The sequence below is a fragment of the Seriola dumerili genome, unplaced genomic scaffold (genome assembly GCF_002260705.1).
Source record: "Seriola dumerili isolate Sdu_G_001 unplaced genomic scaffold, Sdu_1.0 BDQW01001845.1, whole genome shotgun sequence".
Taxonomy (NCBI): domain Eukaryota; kingdom Metazoa; phylum Chordata; class Actinopteri; order Carangiformes; family Carangidae; genus Seriola; species Seriola dumerili.
The window spans coordinates 847,853-866,201 of record NW_019176100.1 but is presented as its reverse complement, the minus strand read 5'-3'; the positions used below and the strand labels follow the sequence as shown (position 1 = coordinate 866,201).

Below are 18,349 nucleotides of genomic sequence, written 5' to 3'. Positions count from 1 at the left end.
TGGCAATTTTTTTTTTTTTTTTTTTTTTTTTTTGGGGGTTAAAAAAAAAAAAAAAAAAAAAAAAAAAAAGGGAATTTTTTTTTTTTTTTTTTTTTTGTATGTGGGTTAAAAAAAAAAAAACATAAAAAAAAACAGACAAACACATGCTAACAGAAAGTCCTGCACGCGTTTCCCTACAGTATCTGCCAAATCTAAAGGAAATCAGTTTAGCATTTCCGGGGGAAATACATGTTGTAGTTATAGTTTTCTTGCCATGAGTTCGATGAGAAGATTGATACCACTCTCATGTCTGTGAATTAAATATGAAGCTACAGCCCAGAGACGGGTATGTTAGCTTAGCATATAGCCTGGAAGCGGTGGGGAAACAGCTAGCTAAAAGGTGTTCAGCTGTTTTTGGACAGATTCAACAAGACATAATGTGTTAGTTTGAAATTGCTGGTAAGGAGATTGTCAAACTTATGCCTTATGTCTTTATGCTAAGCTAGGCAAGGCTAAGTTTATCAGCTGCTGGCTGGAGCTTTATCTTTAGCGTACGATGTGAGAGTGTTATCAATTGGCAAGAAAGTGAACAAGCATATTTCTCAAATTTTAACATTATTCCTCTAAAGCCTCTTAAATAACCATGTGTTCTAAGGATGCATGGTAACACATGAAACTGTGACACAGCTTGACACAAATTACCACATACTAAAAAACCATTAGCGCGTCTGCTATGACTTGACTCATGACTAATATTTTATTGGAGAAACAGGAACATGCTTCCTTCGATATGACAGTGTGAATGGCAGGAAATGTACGAGATGTCCAGACATCACACAAAACAAAAACATAACATCAATACGGGTAATTTCCAATCTGCATCAGGCTTCCTGTAAATGTGTGTTAAGTGTGTGCACATGTGTTGTATGCGCGGGCTCCGTCGGGTTCCTAAAAGCGATTATGCTGATGTATTTGAATACAATTGTTTTCTTTCAGCGTCAGAGTTACAGAGAGAGAGAGAGAGAGAGGGAGAGATGCAGACAGAGGAAGTAGACACAATGAGAGAGAGAGGGCGAAACAGGGGCAATGTGTGAGTATGTGTTTGTTGGTGTGCCGACTTGTCAGCCATGTTTTCTCTGGAACAAATCTCTGGCTTCTCGTACAAAGTGTTTGTTCACAAAGTCTCTCCGCATGCAGCCTCAGAGGAGACTAGTCACTACAGTGAGCCAGTCACATGTGTGAAGTGTGAGAAACACTCAATTCCACTTTAAAGTCATTTTAACTTCGCTTTCTCATTGGTCCCTCAGGGCGACTCAAATTTGAATTTGAGTTTAATCATGTTTTTATATTGAAATCACAATTTCAAATTTGCAATTTTCAAATCACAAGAGCTGGGTTTTCTTAATTCCAATTTACATAATTAACTGCAACAAGTTAAAGTTTGGCGACTGTTGATTTCACCATTTTGGTGTTGTCTCATTAATATGCTCACTGTTTGCACACCAGTGTCTGCACACAGAATTGAATATAGAGCGTGCACGTATGTGGCGTGTCTTTTTTTCTGCATAAACAGAGTCGAGGTGATTGCCTCAAACATCAGTCAAACAGTTGACTGATGTGGTTCCCACATATCACATGATTATTTCAAACAGATAAAATGTAATTTTCTGCCGCTATGGGATCTCTCAATCAAAAAACAAAAACAAAATATAGAGTTTGGTGATGTAATTCAGTCGCATGGGATCATTCCCATCATTGAAATCAGCTTATCCAGCGTCAATTAGTGAGGTTTTTACTGGCAACCAAATTATCCACAGAGGTCTCCTCTTCCCCAAAAACAAACAAAATCCAGTAAAAACACAGTTTCATGCTAAAAGGACACAGGACGACACAGAGGGGCTGGGAGACGAGCTGCTGCTAACGTTTGCCCAGCTCGTTCCTCTGATAACTTAAAATCCAGACGCCTGATGACTAAAATCCTTTATCCAGATAAAATAGATATCAAGATCTAAAAAGTGTATCTTAAAAATGTGGCTTAAAACTGGATAAAAAGTCAATTTTGACATGCATGTGTGAAGGCAATATGACGCCATTGACAGATGACCAAATGACAAGAACCATTATCTTGATTAAAATTACAGATTTCTCTAGTTTGAAAATAATTAATTTTGATGGAAACATTTGGGACAACTCAATAAAACATATATCATACGTCTAGTTGTTTTTGTTTTTGGACATTTTAATGTAGAAAAGTTATATAACCTTTAGGCTTAAGACCTTAAACGCTGTGAAACAGCTCCTCGTGTCAGTCTTTTGAATCTTATAATATCTGTGTGATATCCAACTATGTAAATGTGGAAACATAGGTTCGTGGTCTACGTAGTATGAAACAAGATGTGATTGAGTGACACAGGTCTGAAGTTTAATTAATAGAAAATATCAGAAAAATATCAGAAAATCTCGGCCTCCCTGTAAACTCTCTGTCATGTTGATGTCTTCAGTTTAGTTTGAGGTGCTGTGTTTCTTGAGGCCAGTCGTGTCAGACTGGGTCAGTGCATGGTGCTTACAGAGACGGTGGAGCTGGGCGTGTTGGTTCCATATCCAGAGGAGGGAAGCGAGGCCAACGACCAGCGGCGACCATCAGTCCTGTCACACAACAGCACAGACACACAGAGAACAGTCACTCTTCGAGGTCCAACTGAGCCCGTGAATGAACAATGGATTAAAAACATACATTTCCAGTTTTTTACGATACTAGTCGGGGAGAAGAATTTGTCTTTGCTAAAAGACAAATCTGCAAAATTAACTTCAGAAACATGAAATATGATTAATTTCCATGTTTGTCTTCAAAACATGACATAACTTCTACAATCCTAATGATCACATGGTTCTTGATGACAGATGATGAGCTTTTTCTGATAATGTTCAACATGAAGTTTTTTAGTTATACTACACAGAAAAATCAGAAGTTAGAGAAACAATAAAGCGACTGAATGTAAAAGTGAAACTAGATGCAAAAACGATGTAAAATAAAACTTCAGTCATGGTGAGACAAACTGATGAAGGGGGGTACGGACTCTGAAGTGTACTTCACAAATGTGGGGTGATGAAAATTTAAGGTCAAACAGAAGCCTGACATGAAGTTACCTGTCTGCTCTGTGGCAATGACTGTGGATTATAATAAAAATACACAATTACATGATATTATGATGAGAAATGATTTAAAATAAATACGTTATCGATGCTGCTTTTGAAAACATAGATAGACTTAAGAAGCTCAATATTTAGACTTGTGCTATTTACATATTCACTGGCTGATCTGTGTGGCTGCAAATTGACATATATAGTAAATATCCATGTTTGTGTTTTACCTTCGTGCAAAGGAAAAATGAGCAGAGGCACTGGGAGAGAAATTTCTAGGACTGTCTTGTGGGCTTGTTCCTGCAAGAAATGGAAATAAAAAAAATTTAAAAAGAGGGCAACAACTACAGAAAAAAAATCAATCAGACTTGATCCCAATTTTACATTTTTACAGATCAGAGTCAATACAGCAAATACAACAGAATTATAATTAATACATTTTAAATAGTGAAGTTCCTGAATAAATAACACACAAGTAAATAATGGCTGGTCAGTTTAATTAAGATAAAAACTGTATTTAAAATAATGTATTCTTGATTAGTATGGTGCAGGTGACAGGGAGCTAAAGCCAATCCCAGCTCAAGTGACATTTATTACAGATTGTTCATTTTTATTTACAGAAAGTTGAATGAAAACCAACTAGGAAATGATCATATTCATTATCTATTAATCGTCAGAGTACTTTCTTGATTAATCAGTTAATCGTTAATGCTTGTGTTCATCATGATTTCCTAAAACTGAAGGTGATGCCATCAAAAACAGCTCAGAACCAAGACATTCAGTTTATTATCACATACATCTAGGAGTGAAAAAATGATTTTACACGATTAACTGATTATCAAAATAGTTGTTTTTCTGTCAGTGAAGTAATTAACTCAATGTTTCAGCTCTAAAACCAACAGCAAGACATAAAACTTTGTATTTAGAGTAAAATTTTTTCCAAAACAAACATCTATTTTTAATAGAATTGTTGACAGATTCATTGAATTCAGCTAAAGAGGATTAAAAACTTTAAACTGTCTTTTAAAGACCTCGACATTAACGAGGAGTTTACTAACAGCGGTAAGTAAGTTACAAGTTCTTGATGTCTTGCAAGTGACACATACTACTGTGCTCTGGTTTCATGAGAGTTTGGAACAAGGTCAGCGACCAGGCAAACTAAATACACCCACAGCTCATTCCGAAGGATCATCTTCACCAACAGCATTTTCACTGAATGCACATTGTTGTGGACTTTTTTTCAGCTGAGCACACTGCCTGTTTGGCTTAATGTCAAATGTCATCTCTCACCTCACGCACTCGCCAGTAATCATAAAACAGCACGATTTGACAGAGTTGTTTTTAAAAGCCGCTTGGTTGCATGCAAAAAATGTCTCTGAATGTCAAACATGTGATGCCTGGTGGCAGCGCACAGTGTAGTTTAATACTCCCTCCGTACTGATCTTAAATGGTTGAGCTTCTGAGAGCCGGTGATTTGCTTTGCAAATGTGATTGCTGTACGCCGAGAAAAGCTCGACAGGTACACAACTTATCAAACCTGCCTTGATGTTGTTATAAAAATGCAAGTGTTAGAGAAATAGGGCAGGACTTTTATGTGCAGTTCAACTTCGATTAATTTCATTTAAAGTGCACAAAGAGCGTCTGCACGCTTTGCAGGTTAAAATATAACATCAGACACACAACTGTGAGGCGTCGCATGTGAAAATACATACATACAAAGGCAGAATCCCGGATACGCAGGCAGGATGTTAATATAATAACAGGACTGATGTCAGGCCTTTAAAAAGGTTCATTAAGAGAACTGAGGTAAGCAGTTATCAAAGTAGAAATTAGCTGAATGTTTACCAAGTGAAACTAGGAGAGAAAAATTATGTTTTAAGCCTTGATTTGAAAACCTCAACAGAGCATTTCTCCTGAATTCTCCTGAATCTAAATAAATCTGCATCAAGACAATGTAAAGCACATGATGGAGCATTCAGAGTAATAAGACAGGAGATGTAGGAAGGAGCCAATCCCTTTAAAACCATGTAAGTCAGGAGGATTGTGAAATCAACCCCTCGCTTGTCTCGTTTTGGGAGCCAATGCAAAGAAATCAGGTCAGGTGTCACATGATCAAACTTCTCAGATCTTGCCAGGACTCTGGCATCTGCGTTTTGGATCTGTCATGCCGTCACAGTTAGGCTACAGAAAAGCACATGTACAAGGCTTTTGGCATCTGAACTGGATAAAAAGGAGCATATCCTGACTTTGTTATGTAGCTGAAAGAAGCCAGTTTTTTTTTTTTTCCCCCAGAAATGTAATACATAACATCGCTGCTTCATCTGTCATGCAGACATCGATGAGTTTAATATTAATGTTCGTTAAGGCTTCATTGAAACATGATATTTAATTAATGAAAAGCAGAGTGCTCACACAATATTTGTCACAGACAGAACAGAGGTGAGTTAACATTGTTCTTCCACAGGCTGCGTCACTGACGGATTTTAAAACTTATTTTACCTCAGGACGCTCGGCGCCTCCTCTCACTGCGAATCCACTAATACATTTTCACATAATTTTCATCATTTAACGTTATTATAGAGCAAATCCTGCTGCCTGTCTTTTAATCATTTTTATTTTTAGCATAATGCATAAGCACTGAATGACAGGATGTTAACTTGGGACTCTCTTATATTTCCTATTAGCTCACATGCTGTGTGTTTGCCAGACATTCATTTAGTCACACATGCAGCTGATACGAATGGAAATTACAGATGTATAGAGAGAGTGCTGGTCTATTGTTTTTACAGACTGATCTGACATGAGAAGAATCTTCTCTACAACTTAACGTGGCCTTTTGAGGGTGTTTAACCTGTTTTTTTGTTTTTTTTCTTTGTGCAATGATCTTAAAAGTGGCAACATTACCAGATGCACATTTCTCTCTCTCGGTGCATGTTTCACCTTGTGCTGCTGCAGCCTTTATCTCAACCCAACAGCACTGACTTAAGACTTACGCCTGGTTGAAAGTGTTATGGAAATGTCCCTAGGTTGAACTTAAGGTTGCCGTCTCGACTTATGTAAAAGTGACTCAGGCGCTTATTCAGACTCGAGCCAGACGTATGAAATTGCCATCGGATTAATGTGAAGAGGTGCATGTCTGAAAGCGGCTGTATTTGTCATCTGTAAACGCAAACAAGAAAAAAAACAGAAAATATAACAGCAAATAGAAAATAATAAATCATAGACCAGAGGCTCTCTTACACCTGAAGTATCTTCACCATTTCCCCTAATAACCACCCAGGACTCCCCCCGTTTACCTACATTAGTAATGTCTACATACTGTATTACCTTGTTGAAAATAGAGGCTTCGGGCCACTGAACATATTGTACTGTAGGGACTTTCTGAAAGGCACCAATTAGCCTTTGTGTTTCTCATCCATAGTGTTAAAACAAACCTATGGTCCTGCATTAATCAGGCATAATTACATCCCTCAGTAAGGCAGGGACCAAACAGTTAATTAACCAGAAGCTACGACGCCACCGCCTACTGTGATGATAAGGACGAGCCTTTTTCATACCGGGGGACAATGACAGAGCCACTGAATCTTGTTCGTCATGAATCCCATCTATGTAATTGCACTGTAATCTTGATTACACCCAATTACAGATGATAATGACGCCTATGGAAGTTGGACGGCACCTGAGCAGACAAAACATATAATCTACTTGAACATTGTCTGAGAGGAAGATTATGGAAAATGGGTAGATATAAGTTAAATCACAATTATTCACAATCATGGTCTGCTGCAGAACAACTACGCAGCAGAAGACCAGAATTCAGAAGAAAAACATCAGATCTGTGTAGAAACCTGCTCAATTATTGTGCGTCACAAGTGATTACGTCAGTGCACCCAGTTACATGACCGCTGCAAACGGGACTGAAAGGATCTTTTTCTTACCTTTGGTACCAATATTACGCCTGAGCCACAGTGTTAGGTCATCCCAGAGCTGAACACACTCGTTGGCGAGAACATTGAACCTGTCTGACTCCGAGTCCATCTTAAAAACCGGACCCCTTCGTTGGGTCGAGGTACAGACTAAACATTGCGAGTCGCGGCTGTGCTTTTGCTGACCAATGCCAGGAAATAAAACGCCCTGTGGTAAATTAGGCCTCCCCTCCCTCTGCTCCTGTGCATTTCCTCTCTGCAGGCCACCACTTCCTCACCCAGCACAGTCACTGCTTTTTGGCTCCCAAGCTGTACAGTTAAATTCTCACCCAAACACCACAGAGCTGACCTCACAAAAGGAAGGACAATAAACATTTAATGATTACTTTTTAGTGCTTTGATTTCTCTCATTGCTTTCTGTGCCAGACAAGCCTCCGCACCTTCTGTTGTTAGGGTCAGTCAACAGCATTCAGTTTGTAATACACTGTTTTTCCTCTCCACTTGATAATATCAGTATTGCTGCTATGAGGTTTAAAGCTATGTAGAAGGAAACTGGGGAGAATCATTCAGGCATATGCTGTTGCAAAGACTGTGCATCTTGTGATTTTTTTTTTTTTTTTTTTGCATTACACAATGGACTGCATTCTTGGCTCCCCCCTCTTTGCACCAATGTCTATGTGTGGGGCAATGAAACAGGGAATACACTTTAACAGACATCCACATACACTGTACATGTGCTTACCTGTAAGAGATGAGAGAGGGGAGTGAGGTCGTGGTAAACCTGAAGACTGACCGCTTCCTATCAGGCTTTTTCTGTTGCTCGTTCTGCAGCTGTGAAACCACAGAGGCAAACGTTAGGCAGGACAATGGACAAAGAAACTACTTTCACATATTTCCTTAGTGATAACAAAGGACTTTGAAATATATTTTCTAGACTATTGTAACAGAGAGGCTTAGATTCAGGAAATGTTGGGTCTTATAGGAACCAGCAGTACTATGGAAGCACAGAGAGGCCATAATAATTTGAATTTCAGAAACAACTTATACCTAACTTTGACATTTAACCACTACTGGATACTTGGAAGATCCTCTCTCTGAATTTATGTGGTTTGAATTCCCCTTTGTGAAATTTGCACAAGACAATTACAACTTCGAAAAGCTGATATTGAGTGTTTTTAACCACGCAGGAGCAAGTCTTCATGACAGCGAAGTCGGTCGATAGACTAGTTTGGCTCAGACCAAACAATGGATGATGAACAGTTTAATTTTTTATCAGAATTTGGGAAAACAAAACAAAAGAAAACAAAACAAAAGTAAACAAAAGGAGATTACCTTCCTGAAAATTCAGACAGATGGTTCTCAAAGTAAAAAAAATCTAATCCAATGAATTCAGTGTTATAACAACAAAAAATATTCAGTAGTGGTTACATTTTAAAATCATGTATTCAGTTGCTTAAAGAAAATTTAGATCATTAATATGGCTTCTCCTTGCTCAGTATCTTCTCAACACGTTTGTGTCAACAACAAAATTATTATTATTATCATCATCATCATCATCACTTCAGTTCATTTATTCCTCCATGAAAAATAAAAAACACAGAATCATTATTATAGATGTGCTGTCAATCTTGAATGTCGCTTTTATTTAGGAGAGAAACTCATCATCTGTCGAGTTTCATTAAAGCAAAACCCAATTTCACTTATTACAAACACACAGTTACACGTATAAACAGAGTATTTTATTACATTTATAACAAGATAATATACGTTCCCTGATACAGACGAAGCTACAGCCCTGGAGTCGACAGAGAATATCGGTACATACAGCAACATAAAGAAAGTCTTGGGTCAGTCACCGAAAAAGCAGGTTCTTTGTACAGCATTCAAAATGCTTTGATGTTGGTTTGCCATGTTAATACAGGAGTGTGACTCACGAGGAGCCACTGTGATCAACAACATGTGACTCATAAATGGAGCCCAGTTTTTAACCTTGAGAGAAAAATCAAATATTTCGGCGTAAAAGCGGCTTCAATGTCCCGATTAGTCTTGGGTTTATACTTTCAAATTAGAGGCTGTCAGTGGAAACGCAGACCGCCTGAAGAGCATGAATTCACTTCAAGGTCAGAGACTCAATGACATCCACTTACATAACCTCCTCAGAGAACTGAACCATTTCCAACTGAATTTTTAAGATGTTATTCAATAATGATTTCAATCTGGTGCATAATACAAACAACACAAAAAACAAATGTATTCTCTGGTTTTCTCTCAGTTTGAATAGATAAACTGAGAGCTAAAAAGATGTAGAGCACAGCGCTGCATGGCCACAGGACAGTCCCTCAGTCCGCCAGTGACGGAGAGACAAAACCATCCACAAAGAGAGAAAAGGAGAGGGAGAAAGGGAGGATTCGGTCACAGTTTCAGCTCTCCTGTCTGTGTGATGCAGCATTGATCACACAGGACGATAAAATGCACATGGGCTTCTGCAATGATGCAGAAATGCGTGCGCAGGCGGCCTTCATCTCTCTGTCAACGCTGCTGCAGAGCAGCTCCTACAGGTGCCACTGCAGAGCCCTCAGAGCTCCAGTGTCACATCAGCAAGAGTGAGGACCAAGGCAGGGTTTTACAAGAGCTGTGCATAATGATGTCCAATGATAATATAGCCATTACATTTGGGCTTAATTACCCTGAATACGTGCTTTGGCTGATGTAAGACGTGTTTGTTTGGTTTTCAGGCTCTTGCATATTATATAGAGCCAAGTCGGTCATATCAGAGCTTTCAGGAGCGCCGGTTTTCCCAGTTGTAATCAGGACTTGGATGTTGATGTGAACGACGACTCAGAAAGTGATGATCACAGCTACTGCAGTATGACATGAAGATTGGACGTGACCTCTGATAGGTGAAAGACATTTTGCTTCACCAATCAGGTGTTAGCTTGTTTGTTTTATCATATCCCAAAAAAGCTGCTGCATTTAAAATCTTTAGTGTCAGTGAATCAAAAAACCCTTGGTGTTTGGGAAACAAACTCATGTGTGATGCAACTCCAGAGGATCTTCACTCACTCACACTTCAATTAACGTTCCTTCACCAAAAGCATATTCAGGTTAACTCATTTATTGGAAAAGAACCAAGATTTGAAGAGACCTACAAGTTACTGAATAGTCCTGGGTTGTGTGAACGTTTAACAGCCAGATGCTCAAATTCGACCCGTCTGGAAATGATTTGTTGTGTCCTGATTACTTAACATTTAGCTTTAAAGCACTGAAGACCACGATGTTAACCAACACTTACTCAACAAGTGTCGGGAGGGATCAGTGCAGAAGAAGTGACACACGAGGGGTTTATGGATGATGTTGGCACTCATGTTGATGTTGATTATTGATGGGCAATTTCCCACAAATTTGATGCATGGATTGAACAATGACACCAGAAATATCAGAGGAGACGGGAAGACTTGCTTCTGCTAAATGACTGAGCAATTAGCCACATGCTAACGTCTAATGCGATGATGAATAGATGACAAACTAATAAGCAGAGACGAGATATTAACCAGTCAGTGGTTACTACGGCTCAGCGCTCCTATGACTGTAAATGAGAGGATGCAAATTTTTTATGATGCTTACAGTTGCAGAGCAAATGTCTGGTATTTAGTAATTCAGGATTGAAATGATGGAGCAGAGGTGATTAATTTCTGTGTGAAGGGACGTGATCACAGAGAAAGATAATTTGCCTGCAGGATATTGGGAACTTTGCACCATGTGTGGAGAAGATAAGAGCCTCTGTATCAAAGGCTCACATAACTGTACAAGATTTGACTAGAGGAAAACCAGTCAGGTGCAATTTATAAACAAATCCGAAGGCGCTGAGGTTTGCTGTCACCTTCACCTTTTTAAGTGTACAGCAGGAAACACCTGCTCAGACAATGACTGGCAACAAACGACTGAAAAAACCCAAGCTGCTTGTAGCTCCGTGCAGTCCCTGTTGTTGGCCCATTGTCGCACCGAAATCCAAACTCATCTCCATAAATCAGGAGGGGAAACTCTATTTTGACTGAAATCCCATTCATCCGTGTTTACTCGAGTGGTTTGTAGGGCTAACCCCTGCAATCAGGAGTGTGGACACATGCCATGAATCATTTATCATGGTGGGGAGGGAGTGAATAATATCTGGTACACAGGTGCTCAGTCAAAGAGGATCAGATTTAACGAGATCTATTTATACCCTCTCACTGTGGATTAAGCCAAGAGAATGCCACTCTGCTGCCCAATCAACCCTCTTGTTGCTCTCACTACCCACCCCCCAGTGTTTGTACCACCATAACCCCTATTAGACAGATGAGTGCCACTCACGGAGACATTAAAATGACTGCCTCTGGATTACTCTGCAGAAAACTGCCACAGGTTGTGATGGCGCGCGGGTCATCTCCGTCACACTCGATGCTAAGCTGAGCTTTGGCGGAGACACCTCAGAGGCCAGGAAGACTGAGCGAGCGGAAAAACCGTGTTGGGATAGCGAGGGGTTTAAATGGGGGATAAAGAAGCCCTGGGCGAAGATGATAGGGAGAAAGTAGGCCAGTGTTGTATGCTGTACTGCAGATGTGTGAGATTCCTGGAACAGATCCATATGAGGTTTAACTGTCTCGGTTATATGCAAAACCCTCAACCTCGTCAAACCCATTGTTGTATTACACATGAAATCTGCACCAGACTGGCTTCACAGCTGTTTGTCAGTGACTGAAAATACTCTAAAAGACCTTTATTAAAGTTATAGATACTTTACATACAGCACTCATCTTACTTTACTCACATTTTTACAGTTATTTCATATCTTACACTGACCTACATTACTGCACAAAGTAATCTGAATCTGTCAAAGACAATTTCTTAGATTTCAGTGCGATCACCTATTTTGGGTGCGAGAAAAGAAGCAAAAATAGATAAAAACACCTTTGATTTACAACGACTCTGAATCCTGATGAATCTGAAATGTCTGATCGTGACCCATGTCAACAAAAAGCCATGATTTATCTTTTCCACTTCTGCGAGTTTGGCTCTCTTGTCAGAGCTGTCAGGTGAGCTGACAAAGCGCGATGCCGCATAAATTCTTGCTCTGTGCTGACAAACCTAAATTCAAAGTCAGACATGCGACACACACTGCTCTAATAATAGTGTTTAAAAACTTGCAGCTTGGGTAAAAAGCGCTGCAGATCACTCCTGTAGCCACTGAAGACAGCTGTTTTCTTTAGGCCACTGTCAGTTTCTACATCTGGGCACGTACAGTGTTAGAGAGCTTTACACACACTCAGCTTTGTCAGATCTGTTGTTTTTGTGTGGAGTTTACATTTTCAGATACAGTGCATAACACATTTAAGTCATGGTAACATGGTTAACGGCTGCAGAGCAGTTATTACATCTTTAAATGTCTAAAATGTTCACATATTGCAATATAACAGAATATATACAGTAGATTTTTCTACTTTAACTTCATACAACTCTGTCAACTGCTTCGTTATGAATTCAGTGTTTTGATTAAACGGGTGGGACAGAGGACATTACCGTAATGGCATGAAGTAAAAAAAAAAACTGCTCTACATGCAAAGCATCTTAAAGCTGCAGCTGATTTCATTTCAGTTTAGATAATCATTGCTCATCTGCAATGAAACTTTCAATCTGATCTCAATATCTGTCTCAAATCCAACTCATTATTTGATCATCCTGACATTAATCTATCATGTTACTCATAAAACAGAAGCAGAAAAACATGGCTGTATCAGTTATCAATATCTTTAATATCTTTAATCTCAATATCTCTATCAGAGTTTTCAAATGAAAAAAAAAAAAAAACATGTTGTCCAAAAAGCCAGTATTTCATGTTAAGCTGTTCTGTACTATAAAATAGGTCAGGACAGGGATTAAAAATAAATATCAGTTATATGGGCTTTACCAATACTGTAGCCCCACCATATACAAAAAACTGGGATGAAGTGGCTTAGCTATAAGCCAGCGGCTATACACCGACTCTGAATCACAAAATGTTTTTAAATTTGGCAACGTTAGGAATGTTTGGTCTCTGGTATGAAACCACAACGTTTAGTGGTGAACAGAAAGTGTCACAACAACAACAACCAGTAACAAATATAAAAGAAACAATCCGCGTTTCCACTTTTCAGCTGTGAATAAATGGGGGTGATGTAAGACAGCTCACATCCTGTGTAAAGAACGGGAGTCTGCCTCCACAACAAACAGCCAATTACTCTACAATCACTCACAAAGCAAATAGTACACAATAGGCAAGAGGGGAACACCCAGCTTCTTATTCATGTCGGCCTCATAAAACAGCTCAGCTGACCTACTGTAAATACGTGGAAAAACATCCCTCCTGCCACCCACTGCTCCAGAGAGCATGTTATAATTAACGTATATATCGTATTACCTGTTAGGTGGGAAACAAAACGAGTTCTGTATCAAATCACAGGTTGTACAGAAAGCCCATCTGAAGAGCCACAAACCACAGGAGAGGAAAGAAAATAAGGCTGTTTTAAATGTTACCTCTTTGAGCGGCGCAGACGAGCTCCGCTGAAGAAATGTGGCATGTTAAAGTTGGACAGCACTGTCCACAGACTGGAGTCTGACATTGTGTCCAAGTCATGCCAAAGAGGGAGAGGCAAAGGGGGCTTGTGAAGACCTGGTGACGAGAAGCGATGGCTTTCAGGGTTCAGGAGGAAGCGACCCCCAGTGCAGTCCTGACAAGTACTCCTACAACAGCTCTGCTTAGGTCCAAACTTCCTCTGCACAGGCACATCTGCAGCCAGCTGCGGCATAAACACACTGGCAGAGAGGACACGTTGTCCTCCTCTGTCCTCTAGTAACAAAAAAAAAAAGAAAAGTAACCCAAGGAGGATCCTGAAAGGCACAGAGTGTGTGATCCAGGTCAGGTGGTGACAGCCTCCACTGTTGCAGGGATATGACACCTAATACCAGCTGACTTTTTGTTTTCCCGTCTCACTGCGACTGTGTTCTGTATCCCAAACACTCATCCTGCTCCCTTCGCTCAACATGCTTCATATCATGTAACAGGCATCTACCACTTCACATCCTGTGAAGGGGGGGGTTGTGAGACAGAGGGGTACTGCATCATCAGCAGATGCTGCTGTGCACTCGCTGCTTTCACAAACTGGCACCCCTCCAAAAGTCTGGTGGGTCAGTGTATTAAGCAGGACCTATTTGAAATGGAAATGCTGTGCCTTTGCATGGATTTCTTCTGCTACTGCATGAATTCTTCCCTCAGCTCTTCCCTCCCCGCGCCGACAGTCTTGCCTCGTTCATTTGATGCGAGCCTCACCTTAACTTCATCACCTTTGATCCTTGACTCATGTTTTCTTATTGACTGTTGGCAGATAAGCAGCTAAACACAGCTGTGAAATCTGCAGATTGGACATTATATAGCTTATAATAAAACAAATTTACAACAGTAGTGATACAGAATAACTTTAATTATGATAAATCTGACCTTTCAGAAAAAGTTTCAGAAAAGGAAAACTCCTGCACACATAACCCAAGAACTGGTCTTTCGTCAGTTCAGTGATGAATTTGACTTTCAAGCTCTGCACGTATGTGTGAGTTTAGGGTCGGCTCTTGACAGCGGCCTGTGGGGAGCACAGTGTACAGCTACAAAAGAAGCTGTCAGGGGCTACGAACAAAACATCTTCAAACCCAGATGAACCATAATAAACCTTCTTACAAAGAATCCAACCTTAGTCCCAAGACATTGATTACTTTTATTCAATGGCTGTTCTCCACGGGAGAGAGCAAAGTCGAGCCATGCAAACAGCGCAGCAATAATACAGCTCCAGAGCTGCGATAAGAAAAACCCCTGTTTGTCTGAGGCTGCTGTTATCACATGACTGATAGAGTAGATATGAAGTATATGTTACTTTCATTTTTGTCTTATCCAAGCTTCAGATTAAGGGGCGGGTGTTCCTCCTTTTAACACACAATCACGTTGAAATATACAGTTGAGAATCAGTGTATGAACCACAATATTGCACTACAGACACTGTCCACGTCCTTAGCTGGACAGAGGGTGATCACCTCAGTCACCTCTTTTCATCCTTTGTTGCTTTTATCGACTGCTCTGGTGCGTCGTTCAATGCTAACTGTTTATGTTTCACGACCTGGTGACACACAGACGAGTCAAACACCTTCCTTTGGCTGATGCTTCCTTTCAAGGTGGTTGAACAGATTTGTCAGAAGTGCCGACCGTCGGACGACAAAGTTGACAGATATTTTTTTGCTTCGAGCCGAACTGTACCGCCACAGTACTGACATCGAGTCCAGCTCCTCATCCACCAATTCTGCTGGCTCACGCTGAATTATTCGTAAGACGCGACAGAGACAGGTGAATCTGGTCGATCTTGCAGCAGGCAATCATCCTGCTGGTGCATGCATGTTGTAAAGAAATACCAAACATCAGCTGGTTGGCTTAATCTCTACAGACAGTAAACCCTGTGGCCCAGACCTGGCTGCTGGTTGGTTGACCAAATGATTAATCAATTAATTGAAAAAAAAACAGATTTATCAATAATGTGTTACGTGCAGCTGTTATACCCTACCCCAATATACCCTGTTATTAACACGCCTCTAGTATGGTGTCTCCTTGGCGTGTCTAGCATGATAAATAATGAAAAAGTCTCATTATTTGATGCAGGGCTGCAACTAACAACTATCTTTATTTACCTCAATCTGCTGATTTTTCTCTTGATTTATCAAGCGAGCCAGTAAAAGCCAGGAAAACATCATAAGACAGGGAAAAAAAGCAGCCATCACAATTTCCCAGAGCCCAAAGTGGTGTTTTCAGATGTCTTGTTTTGTCTGACCATCAGACCAACAATCGAAGATATCCAATTTACTTTCATGTACAACAAGCAAAAGAAGAAAATTCTCCAATTCCAGCAGCTGGAATCGTCACATTTTTCCTTAAAAATAAATGATTGACAATTAATTGACAATTAAAAGAGTTGCACATGAATTTTCTGGTGATGACTCAGCGTTTGCTGTTTATGTCCTTTAGTCCAGGGGCATAATGATGAATTAAATCAGAAATAAAGAGGCCGATATGATCTTATGCAGGTCATTAGGATGACCTAAAATCAGGTGTCTTGTTAGTATTACAACCAAACAGAATCTAACAGCCAGTAACTTCTGAATATAAGTATTTGAAATAAAAGAAACAGGAGTGAACAGGAGAGAAAAATCAGCGGTCCAGAGACGGGTTGAAAGCTTCACTAAAGAAGTGCACAGTCAGACCTGAGGACCATCAGGATGCTGCAGATGAGACCAATCACCTGCCAAGTGCTCTGCCTGGAAGGGATTCAAAGGCTCAGGAAGAGACACGGAGAGGAGAAAGGAGAACACTGCCATGACCGGCACATAACTGCTGGCTCTACCTGCATGTTCCTCTTCTGTAATAAAGTGTTATTAGAGGCCATTTTTCCCAGTATAAAGTCTGTGTGTGTGTGTGTGTGTGTGTGTGTGTGTGTGTGTGTTCCCTCAGAGTGGCTCAGTCCGTCTCCCTACAGGCCGGTGTGACAGCCTTCACTCTAATTATGGCTCTGCTCTGTTTCTGCGTTCCACATAAGAAACGACGGTTCAGATGGTTCAAAGTCAAACCTGCACAGAGCAGCGTGAGGAGGGAGGTCAGCGGCGACGCTGACATCACAGGCAGAAAATGTCTCTCACTGTCCTCTTACCGACCTCTCACTCCTTTTCTGGCAGTTTAGGAAAATAATAATATACAATATTTCAACAACGACATTAGTTTTACGTTGGTGAAACGAAAACACGGCATGTAGCGATGTGAAAATACTGTGTGCCAAGTATAAAATATTACAGTATTAGTAATCTAGAGAACTGTCATCACAGAAGATGAGTAATTAGCTCAAGCACCAATCTGTTATAAATCCTGTGAAAGGTCAGCATATTTCATCCACTCTGATAACTGATGTGAAACACAGAAGCCAGTTAACACTTTAAGGGCTTGTCAGGGCTGTGACTTTCTTTGTGTGCAGGTGAGCAGTGAAATCTGCTGTTTGCCAAACCTCGCTGCAGTGATGTCAGCGTCAACAAAAGCTTTTTTTCGGCCACTCGGCGGCAGCGGAAACACGCCATAAACAAAACAATGATATATTATCACTTCATACAATATCCTGAAGCTATTAGCAAACATCCATCAGATACGGAGCAACATTAGCATTCATTCAATTGGAGTCATGTTTTGCTGATAATCCCGTCTCCTTTTTGCTCTGTTTTGGTTTCCTAACTTCGTCTAGTCTGCTGTTTGGTGCTGGTGTGGTCATGTACAGTGGGTTTATTAGAGTATTTTGTTGCAAACAGCTGCTTAAGGACACCAAAAAACAAAGCTGATAAAAGTGTTGAGCGTGAAATAAAATGCTAAAGCCGCAGACTGGTTACATAAATTAAATAAAACATGCTAAAAATGCTCCATGGGGCTGATGGGAAACTGCTGAGTCAGATGATGAATCTCTGTAGGCATCACTGTGAGCAGCACCTTTCACATACAGGTCGTCATGAGATCCATTGTTAATATAAGCCAAGCGTCAGCATATACATGTATCTATGTCTACATACACATACATGTACAAAACTTTTAAAACAATATAAACAACAATCTGACGGTCACGTACAGCTCCGATGCTCCTACACTACGACGGTGCAGGATGATGTTACATATGATTTGGGCATCTCATCTCTGATCATACTACAAAGCATCACAACACCAAACCCTGTGTACTGATGCATGATGGAACAAAAACTGAAATTATCAATAAAAAAAATAAAAAAACACACTCAGTTAAAATCATCTCTACGGTCTTCTATGGAGCTGACTCATATGAATGCTTGCTCCACTTGACTCTGTATGAAAGCTGAGCAGAACAAGAGGAGATCAGAGGTGACACGAGTGGGTGTTTCATGCTATTCATTGATATAGAAAAGTCCCAAAAGTTGAGTGTTTTGAATGAGCTGAAAATGTAAAAAAATTTTTTTTGACTCTTTCCCATCGACGAGGCCTGCGCCAGAAGCCGCCTGAATAAAAGCCGTAAACCTGACAGAAAGCATAGACTGCGACTTTTCATCAGTAAAACATATAAAACATATAAATCTTGTACCATGAGATTTCTAGTTTTGTAAAGTCTAAGGCTTTTAATTAATTAATGAATCTCAGTTGGACTGAGGTTAGGAGAAGCTGCAGCACAAAGTTGCACGAAAAATGAATCAAAGATAGA

General features: G+C 40.1%; 1 protein-coding gene across 1 annotated transcript in view; it reads right to left on the bottom strand.

The window, feature by feature from the left end:
* Positions 1 to 18,349, bottom strand: part of mast4 (microtubule associated serine/threonine kinase family member 4) — a 90,675-nt gene that overhangs the window by 19,005 nt on the left and 53,321 nt on the right. Inside the window, exons 5-7 of the mRNA XM_022768818.1 lie at positions 7,789 to 7,877; positions 3,351 to 3,420; positions 2,547 to 2,625 (exon numbers count right to left, since the gene is read on the bottom strand). Of these exons, the coding sequence (XP_022624539.1) occupies positions 2,547 to 2,625; positions 3,351 to 3,420; positions 7,789 to 7,877 (238 nt within the window). The remainder of the gene's footprint in view (positions 1 to 2,546; positions 2,626 to 3,350; positions 3,421 to 7,788; positions 7,878 to 18,349) is intronic.